The following is a 21,759-nucleotide window of genomic DNA, read 5'->3' as shown; positions in this document are numbered from 1 at the left end:
CATATTTTGGGCATTTTATAAATTTCGTTACTTTCTACAAACACATCAAGGTATACACCGATCATTGAACATTTCAGTTTCTTATGACAGCTAAACTAAATCATGATCGTTCATCACATTGGGCTTTGTTCCTTCAAATTTCACTGTGATTTACATTCTGGGTTCAGAAAACATTATTACTGATACACCTGTTGGTTTAGTTCAGAGTAATGAGGAAGATTGCAGAGGATATAATTTCAATTTGCAATATATGCATTTTTTTATTTCATCTACGTTATGTAATATTGCTCATGAACTGGAGAAGGATCCAATCTGAAAAGACATAAAAAGAAATGGCGAAAAAAAACAAATATTGGGATAAAACAGTTCTACCTTATATGTAATACCACTTTATTCAGATGTAGATGTCCTGACAGTCCTATTTGGGTATTATGCTTGCCAGACAAACTCATCAACAAATTCATTTGGTACACATATCTCAGTTATGCACCCTTTGGTGCTAGGAAATGTTTTCAGAAATTATGGGATACATGTTACTTCAACAATATGGAATAGCGAATTGGTACTGTCTTGACAAAATGCAAACTGTGTCAAAAGGCAAAAATCATACAATTATGCACTGAACACCACTATTTCCGGTCATTCATGTGGAACTAAGACAGTTAGCTTATATTGACATTTCCAGCCCAGTTAAGAAATCTAAACATGGTCATTCATTTGTTTTTTTATCTGTTGAGCTTACTCTGAATTTGTGCTATTTACATCTTTACGGAAAGCTACTGCAAAATCAGTTTCTCTTGCATTAGTAAAGAATTTTTTGAAAGAAGTGGGGCATGCTGACAAAGTAATTTCTGATAATGGCCCACAATTTCGTTCTAATACATGGCTAAAATCTTTGAGCCATACAAGAAATAAATCAATATTTATATCACGTTTTATGCCGTCTTGTAACCCTTCAGAACGTATTATGAAAGAATCAGGTTGCAGGTCGTATTCCTATCGTCAAAACGGAAATTGGGATTTACACCTATCTGATTTTCAATACATCATTAAGAAACTACCGAATGATTCTACAGCTTGGCCTCAACTCCTTGTATTAATGAATAAACCACTACCAGATCGTATAAAACAGTGTGTAGCCTTCCCTACACAATAAGGTTTAAGACACTGTGAAATAATTAATTTAGCATTGGAATACATTAAGAAAGCCGCAGAGGAAAGGAATAAGCTACAGACTCCACTAGTGAACATCAAGAGTTTACAGGTACGTCAGAAATTGTTACTGAAATCACATTGTTTATCTCATAAAGTAAGGTTTTTATGTAGCAAGTTTTTCTTGGAGTATGAAGGTCCTTCTCGCATACAGGGAATTGCACATGCAAATACTATGGAACTTCAAACCATATGCACAAATAAATCATGAGGTCTTCATCATGTATCGAACATCAAAGCGTACAAAGAATGGTATCCTAGGGGGTTTACTGTTCAATGGTAAACAAATGCAGTGGCGAGCATAGGTGCCCCAGCTGTTGCTGTGTACTTTCTTACTTTAACTTTCAGCATTGTTTCATACTCTTCAACTAATCTGTGTATCTGTTAATGTATCTCTTACTGTCAATCTACTTAATAGGGAATTTTAATGAATAGTTATGATCTATGATTTGTGTTGTGTGAAGAAAAATACTGCGTATTTTCTAAGCATAGTCTGGCAAGGAGATAATATAGTGGAAACAGACATTTTTTCCTTCTATATTTGCGCTATTACAATGTGGAATGGTGAGCCATCTGTGAACAATTTGTATTCAGCTGGTATTATTCTGAGTTTACTAGAGAAGTGTCTCATTGAAAAGTAACACTGTTATCTGATTTCATGAGTTTAGAACTTTTCTTTTGAGATCTTGGTATAGCAGAGTAGACTTGCTTTTGAGGATCTAAGGCTCTCATTTTTTTTTATTTAGGACGATAGTTTGAAGATATAATGAAACTTCTTATGTCTTGTGGTAATTTGTGATGTTCATTTTTCTTTATCTTTACCAGACAGAGTACTGTTTTATTTTCGAGTAAAGTTCATGAGATGCCTTTTTTTGTAGATACATATTTTGTGAAGTAGGTCATGAATTGGAAATCTGTGGTAAGTACTATGGGACCAAACTGCTGAAGTCATCGGTCCACTGTTCCCAAATCTTGTATTCTCTATTCTGCTCTCAAGAACCAGTGCCCTAAGGAAATTATAGCAGGCACGGTGCAGTTCTTTCAGCAAGTGGGTCCACATTGAGTATTTTCAGTAATGGAAAACACAGGCGTTATTTGCGTTTGTTACGGGCAGGATAGCAAGGGAGTACACAAAGAATAGAATTGCAGGGGCAGGGACTGTTAATTAACGGAACACAGTGTGACATTTCAGATCCAACTTTCTGTTTACCAGCCTTAATTACTGGAGCAACAATCATGAACATAACATGCACATTGATCTATGTACCAGACCAAACGGTGCAATTCGTCACGAAAAAAAATCTCACTCTTTTGAATAGCACATTAGACCCGACTTTGCTCGCATCTTTGGACCGGATGCTAGCAGCTCAGAATGGACGTATAACTATGGAACATCTTTTTCAACGAGTGCATGAGTACCATAATGAGCATAAGCCTTACTAGCTATTGGATCATCAACCACTGCCACCTGCATTTTTATCTTTGTCGTAGGATTAGTGTACTATCGCCTCAAGAGGAAGGTAGCCCAAATCCCGCCCCTTCCAACCTTTAACCTAAGGGTCCAGACAAAATCACTGAACAGTTGTGAGGCACTACAGCAGAACACTGAGTAATGTTTATGGACAAAGATTAGACTGAGGATAGAAGCGAATGAACACAGTGTAAATAGTGAATCAATCGCATTTTGTGGTGTTTGTGAAGTGAACTGTAGTTGTTTTGACTTTTTGGTTGAATTCGGAGACGAATTCTTTTCGTACGAGGGAGGAATTGTAGAGGACAAGGGGTTATTTTTAGGGAATACGGTGCGAAATTGTGATTTAGTGTGTTTCTGTGCGCGATGCGCCAGCCTCACGGCAAACGGCGGACGAAGACCGGCCAGCGCGTTATGCAGGTGACACAGTTTTGCAACGAGCGTCGGTATGTGTGTACGTGTGCGGCAGCCATCAGAACGCAGCGTTAGCAGAATTACGCAGGCGCGGGACGCGTGTGCCGCGGTTGCATTAGCCAACTCATCGAGAACGTTCTAATAAACACAGTGCCGCGTAACCGACGGATTCAGCAGCGGTCTGCACTATTTAAGGGCATCAGAGGTGGGCGTCGGCATTCGGTTCGACCGACTAGGCGTTCGGTCGCTGTCACGTCGTCGTCATCATTGACACTGTCTCCGAGGACCAGTCGACGGGGGGCGTTGCCTGCTGCTACATCGGCGACTCCCGGCGTCGTCACGAGCCACCGCGTCTGCGAGCTGGGCTGCATCTCGTGCCGCTAACCTCCTACCGCCTGCGCAGCCACTGACCGAGATGGCGTCACGTTCCCCGGACTGCATGTATCAGCTCGTCTCCACCACGACACGAGCGGTGGGGCTGATCTACCGGAAAATGTATTGGGTGAACCAACAATAAAGAGGAAGATTGCTAAAAACAGCCACCTTCTTCTACCCAGTCACAACGTCACCCACTCCAGCCATCCCATTACAACACTAACAGAATATATCTCTTCCACACACAACTGTCAAGCAAATATATACTCATGGATTTCAGTATGTCACTGACCCCTGTCACTGACTTAGAATCACTGCAGTTATGAAAATGAAGACTCAATTTGTGTCCGAGATGTGGCAGGGATATGAAGTACCTCACATGCATCTTCGCTCACCCAGAGGAGGGTGCCGAAATAGGTTTTCCATCAGTTTGGTGAAAATGGTTCATCACACATGCATTGGAATTCCTCTGCTTGCTGCAGAATGGTGAAGTTTCCTGTTAACAGTTGAAGGTAGACAGCCAGAACATGCAGTTGTGTATGAGTTGAACACAGGTTGTACCATACAACTGATACAGCCTGAGAGAACCATGGGATAAAAGGTCAAATGTGCAATAAATGGCCTGCCATAACATTCCATCTCTCTAGAATGCATCAGTCTACCTCTTTATAACCTCCCTCAACTGATTACCCCATCTACTTTATATCATCCTTTAATCAGATCCATGTTAATTTAGAGGCAGGTGGTTCTCTTTTCCAGGAAACCATGTATCACTATTACCACAACAGGCATACAGCAGAATGTTGTTAAAAACCATGTAGGAACTGTTGAGTAAGGTATTTGTTAGCTGACACCACATGGTTGTGTCTGATAGGGGCTAAAGAGAGGCACATTGTAAATACTGTTTGTTAGAGTTTAAAACGCTTAAGAAGTCTTGCACAGAGTGAAACATCTGATCCACTCTGTACTTGTATATTGCAGTCCCGAAGCCAGTTATCCAATGCTCTTTAGCTACGGAGGATGTAAAGTTTGTCAAAGTCACATGTCCAGACACTTTATAAAAATCTATAATGTGGTTGCTGATAACTTTTGGGGTCACAGCTGGGCTTGTGATCCGACGTATATAAATTTATTACTTTACATTCGGTGGTCATCCAGGTCTATTCCAGCTGTGTTATCGCTGTCCACGATCAATTTCTGTTTCTCTGGTTCCCAGCGCTTCCCTGTAGACTTTTTATTCTATTCCTCTTGCTGTCACACATATGTTCCCATCTACAAGAATTTTCATGCATCAAGCAGACATGTAAGTACACTTTCATTTTTCCTCACTTTCCCGCAATTGATAGTATTCTTCCTCAATTTTTACGTTTTCTCCGTCAATTTTTGCAATTTTACTGATTTTAAGACCTTTTCTCCACATTTTTTTCGAAATGTGTATGCTCATATCGTTAACACAAACAGGTGTGGCTTGATAGTATATGGGTAATATTCATCAACCTACTAAAAAAATCTTGCGAATTTCCCTCTTTCTGATGATCAACATGCATGCATTTTGGACGGGACAAGCATGAAAATAATCGAATTAGATAGCTGAAAGCATAGTAACCCTCGTTTCGTAGCTATATGAGACTTGACGAGTGCTGTATGCACAGGATAGAGTGGAAACCCCTTAGTCTCTGCAGACTCATGTTGCGGTGCCACTGATGGAAACTCGAAGTCTGGAAACAGTTCTGCATGTTGACTTGATTCCCACTCCACCAAGTATGGAGCTGCAACAGGGAGACGACTCGTTTACATAGCTGATTTCTCCTTCTACTGCTGTCTCTATTTTCCATAAGCTTATGCCCTTATTGCTTACTAGGTGTGGTCGACTATATCTTTTTTACCCTCCAATTCTGATACATGCCTCCAACCTAGGCAGGGTGTCTACCCTTTTACAAGATACACATACTTTGGTCGCTGTTCGGGGTTAGAGGGCTGACGTTATTCTGTTGTAAACACAACGCAATTACACTATTTTTTTGTGCTGGGTTCCCATGCAGAGGCCCTCGCAGAATTTTTTTCACTGGAGGAAGAACAAGGAATATTACATTCATATGTGATCCTTTTCGTTTTGTCCAGCTAGGAGTCAGAGTACACACTGCATGCTCTTGCCCCAAGCCACGTACTCTAACCCCACAGAATGGGCTAAGAGTTCGCAAATTTAAATTTTACAAAAACTATTATTACTCCTCTGATAATAATTGTATGACAATAAAACTTGTACAAAATGTTACCAAGGTGTCAAACTAGGTGTTGCATATGTAATAGATTGAATATTGCTACAAGTTTTTTCCAGTATTTAGTAAAACTAAAAATGTTTAATTTATATAATGTTAGTTCTAAATTGCTCCATTGGTAAGGACTGGATATTCTTAGGTAGTATAGTAAATATTTTTAGGGCCACCATTGGGAAACCGTTTTGTGTCCTTGTTAATCTACATCTTGGAGTGTCTATATTGTCTTTATTGTGAGTGCAGTGTCGATGGCCTGGATTTCTTTTTCTCTAAGTCACATGATGCATGTTTATGGGAATGAGACAGTTGAACAGCTACTGGCTGAAAACACTTGGAACTCCTAATCTGGAAAAAATTGGTTACAGTGGTCAGTTTTTTTGCATGAGGTAATGATCCTCATTGCTTTCTTTTCCAACAGAAGCACATTCTTGCAGCTTTAAAAATGGCCCCACAGTAATAGCCCTTAACTGACGAGGGTTTGGGACATTATATAGTACACTGCTAGTTTAGAACATCATGTTCAGGGCTCTGTTGCCAGGTTAACTTGGTATCAATGAAAAATCCCAGAAGTTTAACAGTGGTTGTGTCACCCAATGTTCTACTATCACTGAGGCTGCATATCTTCCTCTGTGTTTCATATTCTTTAATTTTCGTCTTGTTCATGATAAACTAGATCTTGGCTTCACTGTTACGACTTCTGCTTGCTGAACTTTCAGAACAACAATCTCTCCTCTTGAGAACAAGGATGTATCATCTCTGAACTGCAAGGTGTGCCCATTGGAATCTATGTCGTCAACAAAAATCAGGAATAAAAATGCCCTGTCATGGATCCCTGTGACACAGCGTGTTGTAACTTCTTTTTACCTAAGTCTGCTTCTTGCAGTGATATTCTGGTACTGCGCTCCGCGGAATTTGAATCCCTGCCAGACATTATGGACATTGAAGACCCCTAGAGGTCTCTGCACCATCGCGCCGTAAGCTGTGGCGGCGCGCGCCTCCTGCCCCGCATTTAGAGTGAGGGCGCCACATTGGGACATGTGGTTGCAGCGGCCAATAGTGGCGTCCACGATAGAGTATTTAAGCGCCTGCCTCTCGCTCAGCCATCCAGTCTACCTTGCGTACGTCTCAGGACATATGCCTCGCCTTAGACAGTGTATTTACTTTCGTGTTTTGTTTACGAATGGACGTGGTTGTCTAGTTGGGTTTTCTTGGCTCTGTTGTTTCGTTCTTGTTGTTGTCGTAAGGTCCTTCATTGGTCGTGTCCGTCCTCTCCCGTTGTGTTGTTGTTCGCGGGCCGCTCCGCGGGTCCCGCCGCGTTTTCCGTCACTTCAACCCCGCGACTGTTCCGGTCGCTGTTACAACATTTTGGCGACGAGGTAAACGGTGATCGTTGTTGGTATGGAGGCGAAGTTGGTCTGTCTGCTGGAGCAACAGCAGCAGCTCATGCAGCAGCAGCAGCTCCAGTTATATATCTTACAAAAGTCGCTGCAGTTGCTAACGGACAAAGTCGATGCTCAGGATGCATTACCACAACAGCTTCAGAGTCCTCTGCTGTCTGATGCTTTCCCACGTCCGCCGTCGTTTCCACCCTTTAATGACGCTAACGAGGACTGGGAAACCTACTTACATCGGCTGAAACAACATTTCATGGCCTTTCAAGTCACAGACGACTCCTTGCAGCGTTTTTGTCTTGGGCCTTCCCAGACACGTTCTCCGATCCTGTGGCTCTCTCTTTCCAGGAGATCTGCCTTTTGCTGACAAACTATTATTCCCAACGCTACCAAGTGGTCGCCTCTTGGCTGGAGTTCAACCAGTACCATAAACAGCCTGGTCAATTATATCGTTCCTGGGTCATGGACTTGCAGGGTCTCAGCCATCGATGCGATTTTACGTGCACAGATCAGCAGTGTAAGGCTTTGAATGCGGACTCCCTGATTCAGGATGTGCTGGTTAAGCTGGCTCCCGATCCTGAGGTCCGTTCTGTGGCGTTGCAACTCGACAACCCCTCCTTGGAAGAGATTCTCCGCATTGCCCACTCCTTTGAAATTTCTCAAGTGGAGATGTGTCTATGGCATCAGCGCCTTCTGTCGCACCTCGTCGCCAGTCGTGTGGGCCATTTCCATCTTGCCCACAGTGCTTTACTGCACATTCGCAGGCTGATTGTTCCCACCACTGGAAAACATGCACGCTGTGTAACAAGGAGGGCCACATCCGATCGGCTTGTCATAGTTGCTCGTCTCGCTTCAGTCCTGCCCATCCTGGGCCTCAAGATACAGTTCATGCTCTGCAGTTGGTCATCCCACAGGGTGACCCATCACCGCGAAAGCTTTTCCTCACGCTCTGCATTTTCACTGAGGATGTCAGTTTGCAGGTTGACACTGGGGCCACCGTCTCCCACATTAATATGGCGACATATACCCGGCTGGGCTCTCCTGCGTTATCGCATCCCTCTCGCCGTTTGGTCGCCTATGGAGACGGTTCCATTCCCCTTCACGGGCAGTTCGTTGTACAGGCGACGTACAAGTGTGTTCCCGGCTCCTTACCCTCTTTGTCGTCGACCATCCGTCGGCTTCGAATATTTTTGGCCTGGATGCATTTCAACTGTTTGGCTTTTCAATTTCTGACGAAGTTTAGGTCGTTTCTACGGCTGTTCCCTTTCAGGACTTGGACGATCTGTGCTCCACTTTTGCGTCGTTGTTTGCACCGGATCTCGGATGTGCTTCCAGCTTTCAGGTGCACATCAGCCTACGGCCGGATGCACAGCCTCGCTTTTTCCGGGCCTGGCCCCTTCCGTTGGCCTTACGGCCAGCGGTCAAGCAGGAACTTGATCGTCTCCAGACCGCTGGCTTGCTGGAGCCTGTAACTTACAGTGCATGGGCAACACCACTGGTGGTCATACGGAAACCCAATGGGTCCCTTCGGCTGTGTGGGGACTTTGGCACTACAGTCAATGCTCAGTCCCTCGTTGACACTTACCCAATTCCCTGACAGGAAGACCTTCTTGCCAAGCATGCCAGGGGAGAGTATTTTTCCAATATCGACCTGGCTAGGCATACCACCAGTTGCCCTTGGATGACGAATCTCAGAACATCACGGTTATCAACACGCCTTTCGGACTGTATAAGTACAAGCGCCTTCCCTTTGGTGTCTCTTCGGCGCTGGCCATTTTCCAGCGATTCCTGGAGCAGCTTACACAGCCTATCCCTGCCTGTGTGAATTATCTGGATGACAACTTGGTCAGTGGGCGTTCCCGCCACGAACATTTACAAAACCTCAGCACCTTATTTCACTCTCTGCAGTCTGCTGGTTTATGCTGTCGGCTGTACAAGTGTTGTTTTTTTGAACCAGAAATGGAATACTTAGGGCACTGGCTTAGCAAAGATAGCATTCGCCCTTCAGGTCGTAATGTCATGGGCATTGAAGCCCTTCCTTGTCCCAAAGACTTATCTGAAATCCAGCTATTTTTGGGCAAGGTTACTTATTACTTAATGTTCTTACCCCAGGCTGCCTCCATTGTTCAACCCCTCAATCACTTGTGTCGCAAAGGGGTACCTTTTGATTGGACTCCTACATGTGACCAGGCTTTTCTCTGTTGAAAGGCGATGCTGAAGTCCGCCCCTTGCTTACTCCCTTTTCTCTGGACTGCCCCTTGCTCGTGGTGGCTGATGCGTTGGCATACGGCATTGGGACCGTCCTTGCATAATGGGATGCCGATGGCTCAAAACAGCCCATCGCTTACGCCTCTAAGACGTTGATCCCAGCACAACGGAACTACTCCCAGATTGAAAAGGAGGCTCTGGCGATAGTGTTTGCTGTCCAAAAATTTCACACCTATCTCTTTGGGGCAAAGTTCACCCTCCAGACGGACCATAAACCCTTGGTTACACTTTTCGGTACCCACTCTCACCTTCCGGAGTGGACAGCTCAATGTCTCCAGCGCTGGGCATTGTTTTTATGTAATTACGCTTACACCATCTGGTATAAGCCCGCTGTCCACCATGCTAATGCAGACGCTTTGTCACGTCTCCCAGCGAGCCCCGATCCTGCCTTTGACGAACAGGAGGTCCTCTGCTTTCACATTGATTCTGCCCGCCGGGATGTGCGGGACGGTCTGCCTCTTATGGCTGCTCACATTGCTGCGGGTACCTACCTCGACCCTGTTTTGCAACAGGTCCTCCACTAGGTGGTCCGCGGATGGCCATCCTACGTTACTCATCGGATGCAGTCCAATTTCAGCCCCTGGCGCCACCTGTCCCACAGGCTCTCCGTGGACGATGATGTCCTTCTGTCGCCCATGGAGTCGGATGCCCATCGGGAGGTCATCCCTCCAGAATTGCGGGTTCGGGTGCTCGGTTTGTTACACCGCGGGCACTGGGGTATGTCCCATATGGAAGCCTTGGCTCGCCAGTAAGTGTATTGGCCTGGCATCAATGGCGATACTGAGCGCCTGGTCTGTGGGTGCACTATCTGTGTGCATCAGCAGGCGAGGCCCCTCAGTCATTTGCACCCTGGCCTGTGCCTGACTGGCCCTGGGATCGCATCCATATCGATTTTGCAGGCCCGTTTTTGGGGTCCATGTGGTTACTCGTCGTTGATGCCTACTCCAAATACCCATATGTTGTCTGAATGGCATCCACCACCACGGAGGCTACACTCACAGCCCTGGTCCAGGTTGTCGCCATTGAGGGTCTGCCACACACACTGGTCTCCGATAATGGTCCCCAATTCACGGCGTCTTCCTTCCGCAACTTCTGTCAGGCCAACGGTATCAAACATGTCCGTAGCCCCCCTTTCCACCCTTCGTCCAATGGCGCGGCGGAGAGGCTTGTCCACACTTTTAAACAACAGTTGACTAAGGCGATCGACACATCTCCAGCCATGTTGGCCCTCACCCTGTTTTTGAGCACCTATCGCACTATGCCAATTGACGGATGCAATCCGGCAGAGCTCCTTCATGGGCGACAGCTGCGGACCCCGCTACATTTGCTGATGCCATCCTCCTCCCACCCCCACTACCAGCCCTCACAGTGGTATGCCCCTGGCAAGGCCGTGTGGGCCCACGAGTATGGGCGCAAGGCTGGTTGTACACCCACTACAGTCATCGCGGCCCATGGGCGGCGTGTGGCGTTTGTGCAGAAGCCGAAAGGGTTGGAGCGCTGCCATCATAATCAGCTCCACCCACATGCCGCCACGGGACTTGCGCCGCCGCCTCTTTCTGTACCTCCTTCAGGTACGGACGTGGTCCTCGAGTCACCGCCCCTGCCCCTGGTTGCTGTCTCCCCGAGGGCATGCCGTCGGCCCTCTCCACCTCCGGGTGGATTGGCGGCCCCCTCCCCCCACCCTGGACTCTGGATGGGCTGTCACGAGTACCTCTGGCATCTCTTCCTCCCTGCCAATACTGGTTGATGAGTCTGCCTCCTCTTCCCACTGCCGCCCACCTTGGCATCGTCTGGGGTGTTTCTGCCCCTACACGCAAGTTTCAGGGGGGAGGGATCTGGTACCACACGTCATGGAATTTGGATCCCCACCAGACGTCATGGACGTCGAAGACCCCTAGAGGTCTCTGCACCATCGCCCCGTAAGCTGTGGCGGTGCGCGCCTCCTGGCCCGCATCTAGAGTGAGGGCGCCACAGTGGAACACGTGGTTGCAGTGGCCAATAGTGGCATCTCCGATAGAGTACTTAAGCGCCTGCCTCTCGCTCAGTCATCCAGTATACCTTGCGTACGTCTTAGGACATATTGCCTCGCCTTAGACAGCTTAATATTTACTTTCGTGTTTTGTTTATGAGTGGACGTGGTTGTCTAGTTAGGTTTTCTTGACTCTGTTGTTTCGTTCTTGTTGTTGTTGTAAAGTACTTCGTTGGTCGTGTCTGTCCTCTCCCACTGTGTTGTTATTCGCGGGCCACTCCGGTCGCTGTTACAACAGATATAATCCTTCATCTGTCATTTAGGTAGGATTCGACAGTTCGAAGAACAGATCCTACAAGATCATATGATTTTAGCTTGGCGAGCAGGGAGTTAAATGGGATTCAATCTAATGCCTTAGGTACAGAGTTGGGAAATTCCAGCAGAAGAATGCGACACCCCACACGTCCAGAATTGCTACAGAGAGGCTTCAGGAACACTCTTCTGAGTTTAAACACTTCTGCTGCCCACTAAACTCTCCAGATATGAACATTATTGAGCATATCTGAGATGCCTTGCAACGTGCTGTTCAGAAGAGATCTCCACCCTGTCTTACTCTTACAGATTTATGGACAGCCCTGCAGGATTCATGGTGTCGGTTCCCTACAGCACTAGTTCAGACATTAGTCGAGTCTATGCCAAGTCGTGTTGTGGCATTTCTGCGTGCTCGCTGGGGCCCTACACGATATTAAGAGGATGTACCAGTTTCTTTATCTATTCAGTGTATTTTGATATAGTTATCCATAAGAATACTGAAATTATACATTGATGTGGTACAGGAATACATGTACTTCCATAACCATTCTGGTCCACTATAATGAAATTTAATATCTGTATCTTTGAGATATGCTCCAATAATATGATAATACCAAATATCATTCTTACTTAATATCACTGTAATGGTTGTCAGCAGAGGAATCTGCTGCTGGTTAAATTTTTGATAAAATTTTTTTTTAGCTGCGGCCAGTATTTGGAGCAATTGCAATAAATGTTATCCTTGGAGTGCAGATTCAAAGTATTTAAACGAGTTCGCGCGTTTAATTGCAGCGCATTGGAGTGGAATCTTCTTGTGTATGTCCATCGTATATATTATACGCAGCAACACTTATGTCTGGGGACTGCAAATTGTGGAGCCGATTGGGTGAACTCGGTTAACTTCGGTTTGGCAGACTTCGAGCTCCCACTACAACACGACTACCACAGGTGACAAGCTGTTTCTAAAGAATGCCACCCTGAATTTATCCATCAACTACGAGGATCACATACAAATTCTGTGAATGTATGAGAATGTGCACCGAAACGATTGACTACTTTGTCAATGAAGTGAAAACATGCATTTATTATCTGACCACAGACTCTCAATAGCCAAAAAATATATAAGAGTGGTAACTACAAAAATGTTAGTCTGTTCTTCCTGTGGCATCTGTAGCGTAGAGGTAGTGTGTATGGTTTGAGCGCTCTAGTTCAATTCCAAACATTTTCAACAAATTTTTTTAACTCTTTATGTTGTAATCCTTTTTGTATGTTCTGTGTACAAAGTTTTATCCATAGTTTTTACATTGCATGTCAAAGTGTATTTGTCAGATGTGGCCAAAGTACATTTGATGTGCCTCATTTGCTACACATGAAGTCACGCATCATTCGTGGCATGTCAGATGTATCTTTAATCTATTTATTTCTTACTTTTAGATAATAAATCATTTCACAAAACATTTGAGCGATTTCATTTTTTTTTTATTTTCAAGTTTTGATCAGAAAGTATGATCTTATTCACACCTCAACTGCCGTCCTAGCGTCTGCTTTTCTCGAAATGTCCTAAATTTAAAACTTGATTCGAAGGAAGCCTTCTCGACATTGCTATTTCATAAGTCTGAGGTGAAGTATTTGTTAATAGGTTGCACTGGACTGAAGAGTCAGAAGCACCTGGTAGGCTTTATGAAATAACGTAATTTTCGTAATGAGCATATTATTAGAGTAAGATCTACACATTACATGTTAGTACTAGAAATATTTTAAAAATTTGGCGGTCTGTTTCTATAATCTCAGTAGTAGTGACATAGAAAATTTACTCGCTAAAGATATTTCGGGTTAAGAAATTGGTAGTTAAGTGCAAACTGTGTTTATAGGGATTTACAAGTACTTTAGTGTAACAGTGCGAGTTCACAACATTAATTGCCTGTGCGCTCTGATTGTCATTTGTGTTTTTTGATGATAAAGAAAAAGCAAATGAAAATCATCGCTGCTAATGATAAAGGCCTTAAAAACGTAAAGGAAACCGTCAAAGCACAATTTTTATGTGGTTAGAACCATTATGAAGTGGAAGACAATATCTTTCTTTGATAAGATTTGTAATCTTAATTGCCTCAGATATGCAATTTAAATTGCACATAAGACATACTGTAACAGAGGTCTATTAAAATTTCATCAGTTACCATTTTGATGAAATCTGGTTTGAATTGCATGACAAACCTAAATTTTGATGTGTGGGTATATCATTGTCAACATAATTCCTTAATGGCAACATTTGATACATCCACAGTTATATTCAAGGAGAATGATCGTGGAATATAATCAGTAGTGTGGCCATGTAGAAATAACTAATCCATACTCGGTGGCTTCTCAGCTGATTTTCGTTCTGAAGAGTATGACAGAGGTTATGCCCTCTGTGCTGATTATTAGATTTTCCCCCCACTCCATTTACATATGGAGCGCCTCTTTAAAAAGCCTCCATGAGTGCTGTAAAAATTTGCAGATATGTATTGGTATATATAATAGAATGAAGGATTACCACCTTTTGCTACGTATTTCATCAATAAGAAATGGAGAGGCTAAGGAGGTAATTGATCTTGGTCCTCATCTCCAAAATATGAGAAAAACTTCAGTACACCAGTCAATTAAAAAAACATGTTTTATTTGTTTTTGTAAAAAATGTAAGAGAAGCCACTGTCAGGCTAACATGTTAACTTTGATGAGAATGACTTAATAATAAACACTGGAAAAATTGTAGCTATGGATATACACACAGCACTAGCAAAAAATCTGATATCACCGAATCTATAGGTATATGGACAGACAATTGCGAAAATAGCCTGTACCAAATTTCTTGGACTTCATCTACAAGACAACTTGAAATGGAAAGCACATATTAAGCAAATGAACAAAAAATTAAGTACTTCTTGTTTTGTGTTACATACATTAAAAAATTGTACCAGCTACAACACTCTTCGGAGCGTATATTATTCAGTTGTAAACTCTCATCACTGGTATGGTATAATGTTCTGGGGAAATTCTGGAGATGCCATCAAAACACTCAAAATTCAAAAAAAAATTTATAAGAATAATGGAAGGGGTAGATAATAGCAAATCATTGTTTCAGAAAAGGTTGATCCTGCCACTTCCTTGCATATATATACGTGAAAATATAATGTATTTAAAGCAATACTTACATACAAAAAGACCACTCGTCACTCAAAATCATACACAGCTATGATACAAGACAAAAATTGGATGTACATGTTCAAAGCGCCAACACAAAGTTATTTCAAAATGGTCTCAACCATCCTAGTATCAATCTACACAATGCCTTACCAGATACCATTAAACACATACAAAACATTGGTCACTTCAAATCTAAATTGAAGTTGTACTTGGTTGATCACTTCTTTTACACAGTAAATGAATACCTACAAAAATAAATTTTTCTATATTAACCCAATGCAGTCTCATTCAGAAGAACGTTTGTATTTTCTCTCTCTGTATATAGCATAACAACATTTATTTAAGTATTCATCATTTATTAATATATTAATGTGTTTTATTGTGTACAAAGGTATATTATATGTAAAACTGTTAATATTAACATAAAAATCCAAATATCTCTTGCACATTGTGCAGCTGTAGATGAAAATGGAACAATAAATCAATAAAGCAATTCAAGAATAATAGGGTTCTAAACATTCACTCAAGAACTGTGGATAGCCTCCATTCCAAGTCTCAACATTGAACGCTCAAGAGCCCTCCTGCAAAGTGTATATCAGTCACTGCTCAATCCCCCATCTTGATGTGTTGGTAATAGTCCAGTGACAATATTTCTTCTTTCTGATATGTCAGGCTTCATGATTGGCACACACGTCGTTTCCCATTTCCTTTTGGTGGCCACAAACTTTTTCTGAGGCTCAAATTGAGAAACTTTGCTTGATGAAAGGGCAGGTAATTTAGTTGATGTAGACTGCATAGCTTGAAGAGTGGGCATCAGAGTGGACAGACATTTGCTGATGACTTCACATGCCTCTTCAGATGTGGCTTCATTCAAACATAGATTAAACTGTTGAAAAAGCTTTTCTCGTTTGTGTTCCAGGCTTTTAAAGTGTCTCAATATGACAGGGTTTTGCAACTCCTTTATTATGACATCCTGATTATCGCCACTACCTGGCTCACAGACAGTCAAGTCAGTGTCCGAGGACTCAGGTTCGCTATCAACTTTTTCAGATGTAAATATGCAAACTAAATCAATATGTTTGCACTTGTTGAATTTGATAGCTGAATCAACACAACTAGAAATGTATTCATGAATACAAGCTTTGCAGTCAGAGCAATGTAGCTCACATTTGCATAGACTGCCTTGCAATTTTTTACAATGTATGTATCCTCATTGTTTGCTGATACTACTTCCCACTCTCTATCTCCACAAATAACATTTTCAAGTTTCAACTGCTCTGATGATAGATGTCGTTGCCTTATGGTTGATAATTTGGTCGTCAATTTTCCTTTATTCAAATGAATCAACCTATCTCCCAACTTGTCTCGCAAGTAGCGCATAAGTGCATGGATGGCCACATCCAGTCGTTTGGGCTTCTTTCCCTTCAAATATATGTGTTTGATCACACCATTCACTCTTTCTAAATGCATGTTGGTGTTTGTAGTGTTGTGCTGGCAGTAACAATATGCCCAATTTGTAGATGTGGCCATGTAGGTTTTTTCAAAATACATCCCAAATTCCGAAAGATCCGGTTCTGTTTTCATGTAGTGTATAGCCTCTTCTAAAATTCCCTGAAAACTTTCTTGATTGTTATGCTCCATTAATGTTCTAATTAGTTTATACACTTGCACTTACTTTTAGTGTCCCTTTACCCTACACAAATTTTTTCTCCATGCTCTGTCAACATGCCATGAACAGAACAATCTTTGCTTAGGTGGAGTCATTATTTTGCACCAGGCATTGAAAAATACATCTGCCATGACAGACATCAACACATTTGTATGTACTGGGACTTGCAGTGTGTTTCTTATGACACTTAAAAAATCTTCCATGACTGGAAGATCTCCTCTTTTGGAAAACATGAACGAACATGGAAATCCCTGCCATAATTCGTCTAACACTAATAATGTTGCCAATTCGAACCCATAGTCATTTAAACCATGGGTGCTGTCCATACAAACAGTTACCTCCAAATTTCACCAACATATCTTTTTGAGATTCGTTCATTATTATTAAAATGAAATCTTCATTTTGCAGATTGTATTCTTGTGATGCAACACCTTATGGTTTGCAGTACTGGACAACAGATCCTGTCTCCTGCATCTCCCTCACCCACGATTCCACAATAGTACAATCGTTTTTATGTCTTATAGCCTCAGACTTTAGGTTGTAACTTTGTGCTACATTGTGGATATCTTTTCTTGACAGCAAGTTATGACGCTGCAAACCACTATCTTGAATTGGATATCTAAGGGAGTCAAGAATGTGATCAAAAGGAATTTTCATAGCAATTTTCTTTGCTATTTCCTCTCTTTCAAATTTCGAAAGCCTCAACCGGTCCATCTCCTGCTGATGACCCACATGTGTGCTACAAAAGATAGCTCTCACTTGGCCTAATGGATAAAGTGACACATCCATTCTAGCTGGGCAGTGACTACCAATTTTATTACTGCCCATTAATTTTAAGTGACGTTTATTGCTTCCACGGGGTTTGTAATTTCCATCACGGTGGCACTTAAAATATAACTTGCTGCTTCAATCTGCACTTTTATTACATTGTCCTCTTGCATGTACAAATTCACTCACAGTATCTTTTTCTAATTCACGTTTCCAATCATAAAATTTACTTTGATAACAAAATTCATGATTTTCTTCGCGGATAACTAGATCATGGAGCAATGAATAATGTTGAAGCATTCCGTTTCTATTTCAGCTGCCAAAGTCAAATAAAGTACACAGCACTATATTTTTGCGTTCTGTTTTATGTACAGCATTCTCATGACGCTTTACAGCATCTGCTCTGGGAGTAGAATACCCGCACAAAACACACGTAAACCTTTCACCAACAGCAACCGGGTGCTGGCAGCGGATGTGGCGATATAAGTTTCTATTGTTGCTGTAAGTTGCAGTGCACAAATTGCAATTGTATTGCTCCATATTTCTTATGAGAACCGGACAACACAATAACAACACGGTAACAACAACAAAAATAAGCGAAGTAACAAACAGTACACACAAGACCCAGCCGAAAGTAACAGCAACTGTCAACTGTAAACTGTCAAGCTTTCACTGTCTGCCACAGTGCCACCAGAAGGGCTACGAGTGGTGCAGACCTGAAGTCAGTCGAACCGAAGTTAGCCGAGTTCACCCGAACTCTCCCCAGACGTAAGTCGCAGCAACTGCTACACTTATCGTTGACGAAATTTCGCAGTTTCGCTATGGCGTCTGCTTTGGGGCGGGTGTGCAACTATCGGAGGCTGATGTCCAATATTTATGGACAAGCTCGCTTGATTTCTACTTCAAAAAATAACAGAGAAACTGCTACTGTGTCTGAACCAGTGGAGCAGTTACACCCCAAACGAGAAGAAAAGAACTGGATTAGCTATGGTTTCGATATGAAGGATAAGGAAGAGGACAGAAATGCAATGCATTCGACAATGTTTTTTTCTGTTACATTGTGCCTCGTTGTAGGCTCTTTCATATGGGCGTATAGTCCGGATTACCAGAACCGCGACTGGGCGCAGAGAGAAGCGTTTTTGGAAATCCGAAGGCGAGAAGCACTGGGTCTACCTCACATCGATCCAAATTTGATAGATCCAGACAAGGTTATTCTTCCTACAGACGAAGAATTAGGTGACACAGAAATTATAATATGAACAGGATGTTTGAACGCAAGTGCTGAAATAATAAGTTATTGTATGGACGTCAAACATGTAATAGTTGCTGTCGATGTGGTGTGATTAGTGAAAATTAACACGTATTCTGTAACGAATGTTTATATAATTGTTCACTGTGTCGATAATATTCATATGAAAATTTTGATTGAAATAAAATAGCATTTGGAATTTGAGTAATGTCTCTCGTAAAACAACAGTACTTTGTATGTTTAAATGCTAACCTAATTTTCGTACCACAAAATGTACGACACGAAGACCTAGTGGAGCCAGTAAACTAGCACCCTGAAATGTTTATAACTGCAGCTGAAATTTTGAGTGTTTCTAACTACGGGTATTCATCAGTTTATGCCATCCATTACCAAGTGAGACTCGTGGAGATTTTTAAATACCAGCATATTCAGCAGTAGTAGCATGGTAGTATATTGTCTCTGATAGTATTTTATAATTTATTACTCACGTAAACTTTACAGTTTGAAACAAAATACGCATATTGTTTGTAAATTTATCATTGATTCGGTAACACAAACATTTGAGTAGCCTAATATGGACTTCTTTTATGCATTTAATTTCTAAGTCGCAGCATCAATATTATGGACATAGCAATACAAAGAGTTGTTCAGGTATGCCAAGTTATGGAAACACCAGGAAACAAATATTTTCTCTTGTTTGTACCATTTTGTTGGTTTTTGGGCTCTGTACAGTTATCGTGGTTTAGGCTTTCTGTAATTTCTACAAATCACTTTGAGCAGATGACAATGTTTTGTTTAAGGCTATGAAACATGTCTAATGGTACATCAGCAGGATATTAAGCTGCTTCTTGCCTCATTTCGATTATGGTATTTAGGTATTTAAGTATGCTTAACTAAAGGACATCAAAATGAAATAGTGTGGAATATTTGATAAACGTGTCATAATTTATGAATATGCATTGTCTGTTACCTAATAAACATTTTCTGAATATCTTGCAGTATCAGTTTTTATGACGAAAATTGCATTAAGTATGGTGTAAGTTTAAAAATTAGTCTACACTATAGGTCAATCTGTTACCAAAACGTTTATTTGGCATTCACATTCATTGGCTTCACCAGCTTGTGGGATCCAGTATCGCCCTTCAGCTGAATTTTCATCTACAAATTTCCAATATTCCACCAATGATGTGTGACTAAACAGCAGCTCTCGCCTGGCAAAAAAAATATGGAGTGTGCTAAATGCTTTTCCATGGTAATTACCTATTTTAATTTCTTCTATCTAGTTCTGTACAATAAATATCATTTGAAAAATTGGCACAGTCCCAAATTTTCTTTGCGTGTAGGCTAATTCTTGTAATATAATTGGCACCAGAATGCTCTAAATATTTGTCTGCGTAGTGCAGAGTCTGGAGATCAGAGTATTATTGTTAAAACACAGTTGCTGTTGGAAAGGATGACTGTTTTTGTCTAGTCACATAGAAGACTGTTAGGGTAAGCAGAGAGAGAAAGCAGACTGTAAGGCATGAATCTTTTTGTGTATTTCAGTTGTATTACCCAAGGGAATGTGGGGAATGTCAGTACTTCAGTTTACAATGTATTTTGTTCCACTGCAGTTTTTGTTTGTTCTACTCAGCAGCAGAACTTTCTGAATGGAGTAAACGACATTGATGCTACTTCTCTTCAGTGCCGTTCACAGCAGCAGTCACTGAGACTATTACTTAGTGTCAGTGGAGTATGGCTTTATATTGCCCATATTTAGGAATCATTTGTACTGAACTTAGATTTGTTAACATGTTCATTGTCACGAGGCAGCCACAACAAATCCTCAAGCCTGATTATGTGTAGCCAAAGGTGGCAACAGCAGAACTTTATACCTAATATTGTATGCATAGCCTGGCAGTTGAACATCTGTCACTGTGTGTGCGGCAGTCAACATGTTAAATCACACATGCACTGCTTTAATTTTTGTGTTGTAACTAGTAGTTACTAAAACAGTTCATAAATGAGTCGATATATTTTGTAAGTGTGCATTCTTTCTTAAACAGTTGTTTACAAGGTTTTAGGATGAACACATTTAATTCTAACAAATATGTGCAATGAATAATTTGTATTCAAAGAAAACTGTCATCATCTGAATCAGAAAGAAAAAGTTGGTTAATGTAAGCTATAATCTGAGCAATAACACACAGTTTTCGATACCAGCCCCAGTGACTAGGCACTAGAACTCTAGAAATAACTAACTCTATGCCATCTGCTTGAACTATACAGAGTGCATACATTAGTTGTTTACAACAAAGAACAGTGGGGTAGGTGAAGTAGAGACTGCCTGATTGATACAGGACACTTGTGATCTATCAAGCCAGGAAACAGACTCAAAGTAGCCTACAAAAGCCACCTAAGCTAAAGCGCATGAGCACTGGCAGAGATTTTGGCTGAAATCATGCTTGAACATTAAAAACCCCTTGTTCATGCACTAACAAATTTAAAATTTACATTTGTGTAAATTGTACCTGAAAATGTGAATTTTAACAGCATAAAATTAACGAATTGTTTTGCCAGTGTAGCCTTCTTAATACAAAACCACTGTGCATGTAAGAGCAAAGTTTAGAGCAACTTTTAAACATAATTTGTTTTTTTGCATAATGTTTACAAAAGTCTTTTTTTCCTTCATTGGCCTCATGTGTAAGTTTTGACTTAATAATGTCAATGAAATAGGTGACTGAACTGGTGGCATAAGAGGGTGAGGGTGTATTGAAACATTAATGCAGCACATTTGTGCTGTAGCCTGGGTCTCTTTTGTAGTCTAATTTGAGGCTGTTTCCTCACTAGATAGACTACAAGTGTCCTGTATCAAACTGTTTTGTCCAGACTTTCCCTATACCTTCCTCACTTGATAGACTACAAGTGTCCTGTATCAAACTGTTTTGTCCAGACTTTCCCTATACCACAGTGGCACATTGGAAACAGCTATCATTTATACCTTGTATGCACTGCTGGCCATTAAAATTGCAGTATCATGTAGCAGACACCAGACTGGCATGAAGTAAACAACATGCTTAGATATGCAAATGAGTATCATTTTAATGCAAGCATAGAAAGCATGCAGGAACAGTACCATCTGTATGTGAGGAAAAATTCAGAAGTTGCATATTAATGTTGATCATTTGTGAGAATATCATATTATGAATCTTGTAAGAAGGAG

General features: G+C 41.7%; 3 protein-coding genes across 3 annotated transcripts; 1 reads left to right on the top strand and 2 right to left on the bottom strand.

Moving 5' to 3' along the window:
* Positions 1–15,466: 15,466 nt before the first annotated feature.
* On the bottom strand, positions 15,467–16,918 carry LOC126469820 (uncharacterized). Its single transcript, XM_050097143.1, has 4 exons — positions 16,879–16,918; positions 16,564–16,664; positions 16,039–16,506; positions 15,467–15,955 (listed from the first exon to the last, which is right to left on the bottom strand). The coding sequence occupies exons 1-4, from the start codon at positions 16,916–16,918 to the stop codon at positions 15,467–15,469; spliced, it is 1,098 nt and encodes a 365-aa protein (XP_049953100.1).
* Positions 16,919–16,972: 54 nt separating this feature from the next.
* Positions 16,973–17,608, bottom strand: LOC126469757 (uncharacterized). Its single transcript, XM_050097016.1, has 2 exons — positions 17,498–17,608; positions 16,973–17,425 (listed from the first exon to the last, which is right to left on the bottom strand). The coding sequence occupies exons 1-2, from the start codon at positions 17,606–17,608 to the stop codon at positions 16,973–16,975; spliced, it is 564 nt and encodes a 187-aa protein (XP_049952973.1).
* Positions 17,609–18,088: 480 nt separating this feature from the next.
* Positions 18,089–18,761, top strand: LOC126457329 (NADH dehydrogenase [ubiquinone] 1 beta subcomplex subunit 11, mitochondrial). Its single transcript, XM_050093533.1, has one exon. It carries the CDS (start codon positions 18,130–18,132, stop codon positions 18,565–18,567), a length of 438 nt encoding a protein of 145 aa, XP_049949490.1. The 5' UTR covers positions 18,089–18,129; the 3' UTR covers positions 18,568–18,761.
* Positions 18,762–21,759: the final 2,998 nt, after the last annotated feature.

The sequence above is a fragment of the Schistocerca serialis genome, chromosome 1, assembly GCF_023864345.2.
Source record: "Schistocerca serialis cubense isolate TAMUIC-IGC-003099 chromosome 1, iqSchSeri2.2, whole genome shotgun sequence".
In the NCBI taxonomy this organism is placed as follows: domain Eukaryota; kingdom Metazoa; phylum Arthropoda; class Insecta; order Orthoptera; family Acrididae; genus Schistocerca; species Schistocerca serialis.
This window is presented reverse-complemented; position numbering and strand designations above follow the sequence as displayed.

Excerpts from the sequence above, each read along its gene's own strand:
- LOC126469820 (XM_050097143.1), bottom strand. The coding sequence starts at position 16,918 with ATGAACGAATCTCAAAAAGATATGTTGGTGAAATTTGGAG. Across the intron at positions 16,507-16,563 it reads GGAGAAAAAATTTGTGTAGG|CATAACAATCAAGAAAGTTT; the intron begins GTAAAGGGACAC and ends ACATTAATGGAG. Across the intron at positions 15,956-16,038 it reads GCAAGGCAGTCTATGCAAAT|TGCAAACATATTGATTTAGT; the intron begins GTGAGCTACATT and ends AAATTCAACAAG.
- LOC126469757 (XM_050097016.1), bottom strand. The coding sequence starts at position 17,608 with ATGCTTCAACATTATTCATTGCTCCATGATCTAGTTATCCGCGAAGAA. Across the intron at positions 17,426-17,497 it reads GTGAATTAGAAAAAGATACT|TGCCACCGTGATGGAAATTA; the intron begins GTGAGTGAATTT and ends TTATATTTTAAG.
- LOC126457329 (XM_050093533.1), top strand. The coding sequence starts at position 18,130 with ATGGCGTCTGCTTTGGGGCGGGTGTGCAACTATCGGAGGCTGATGTCC.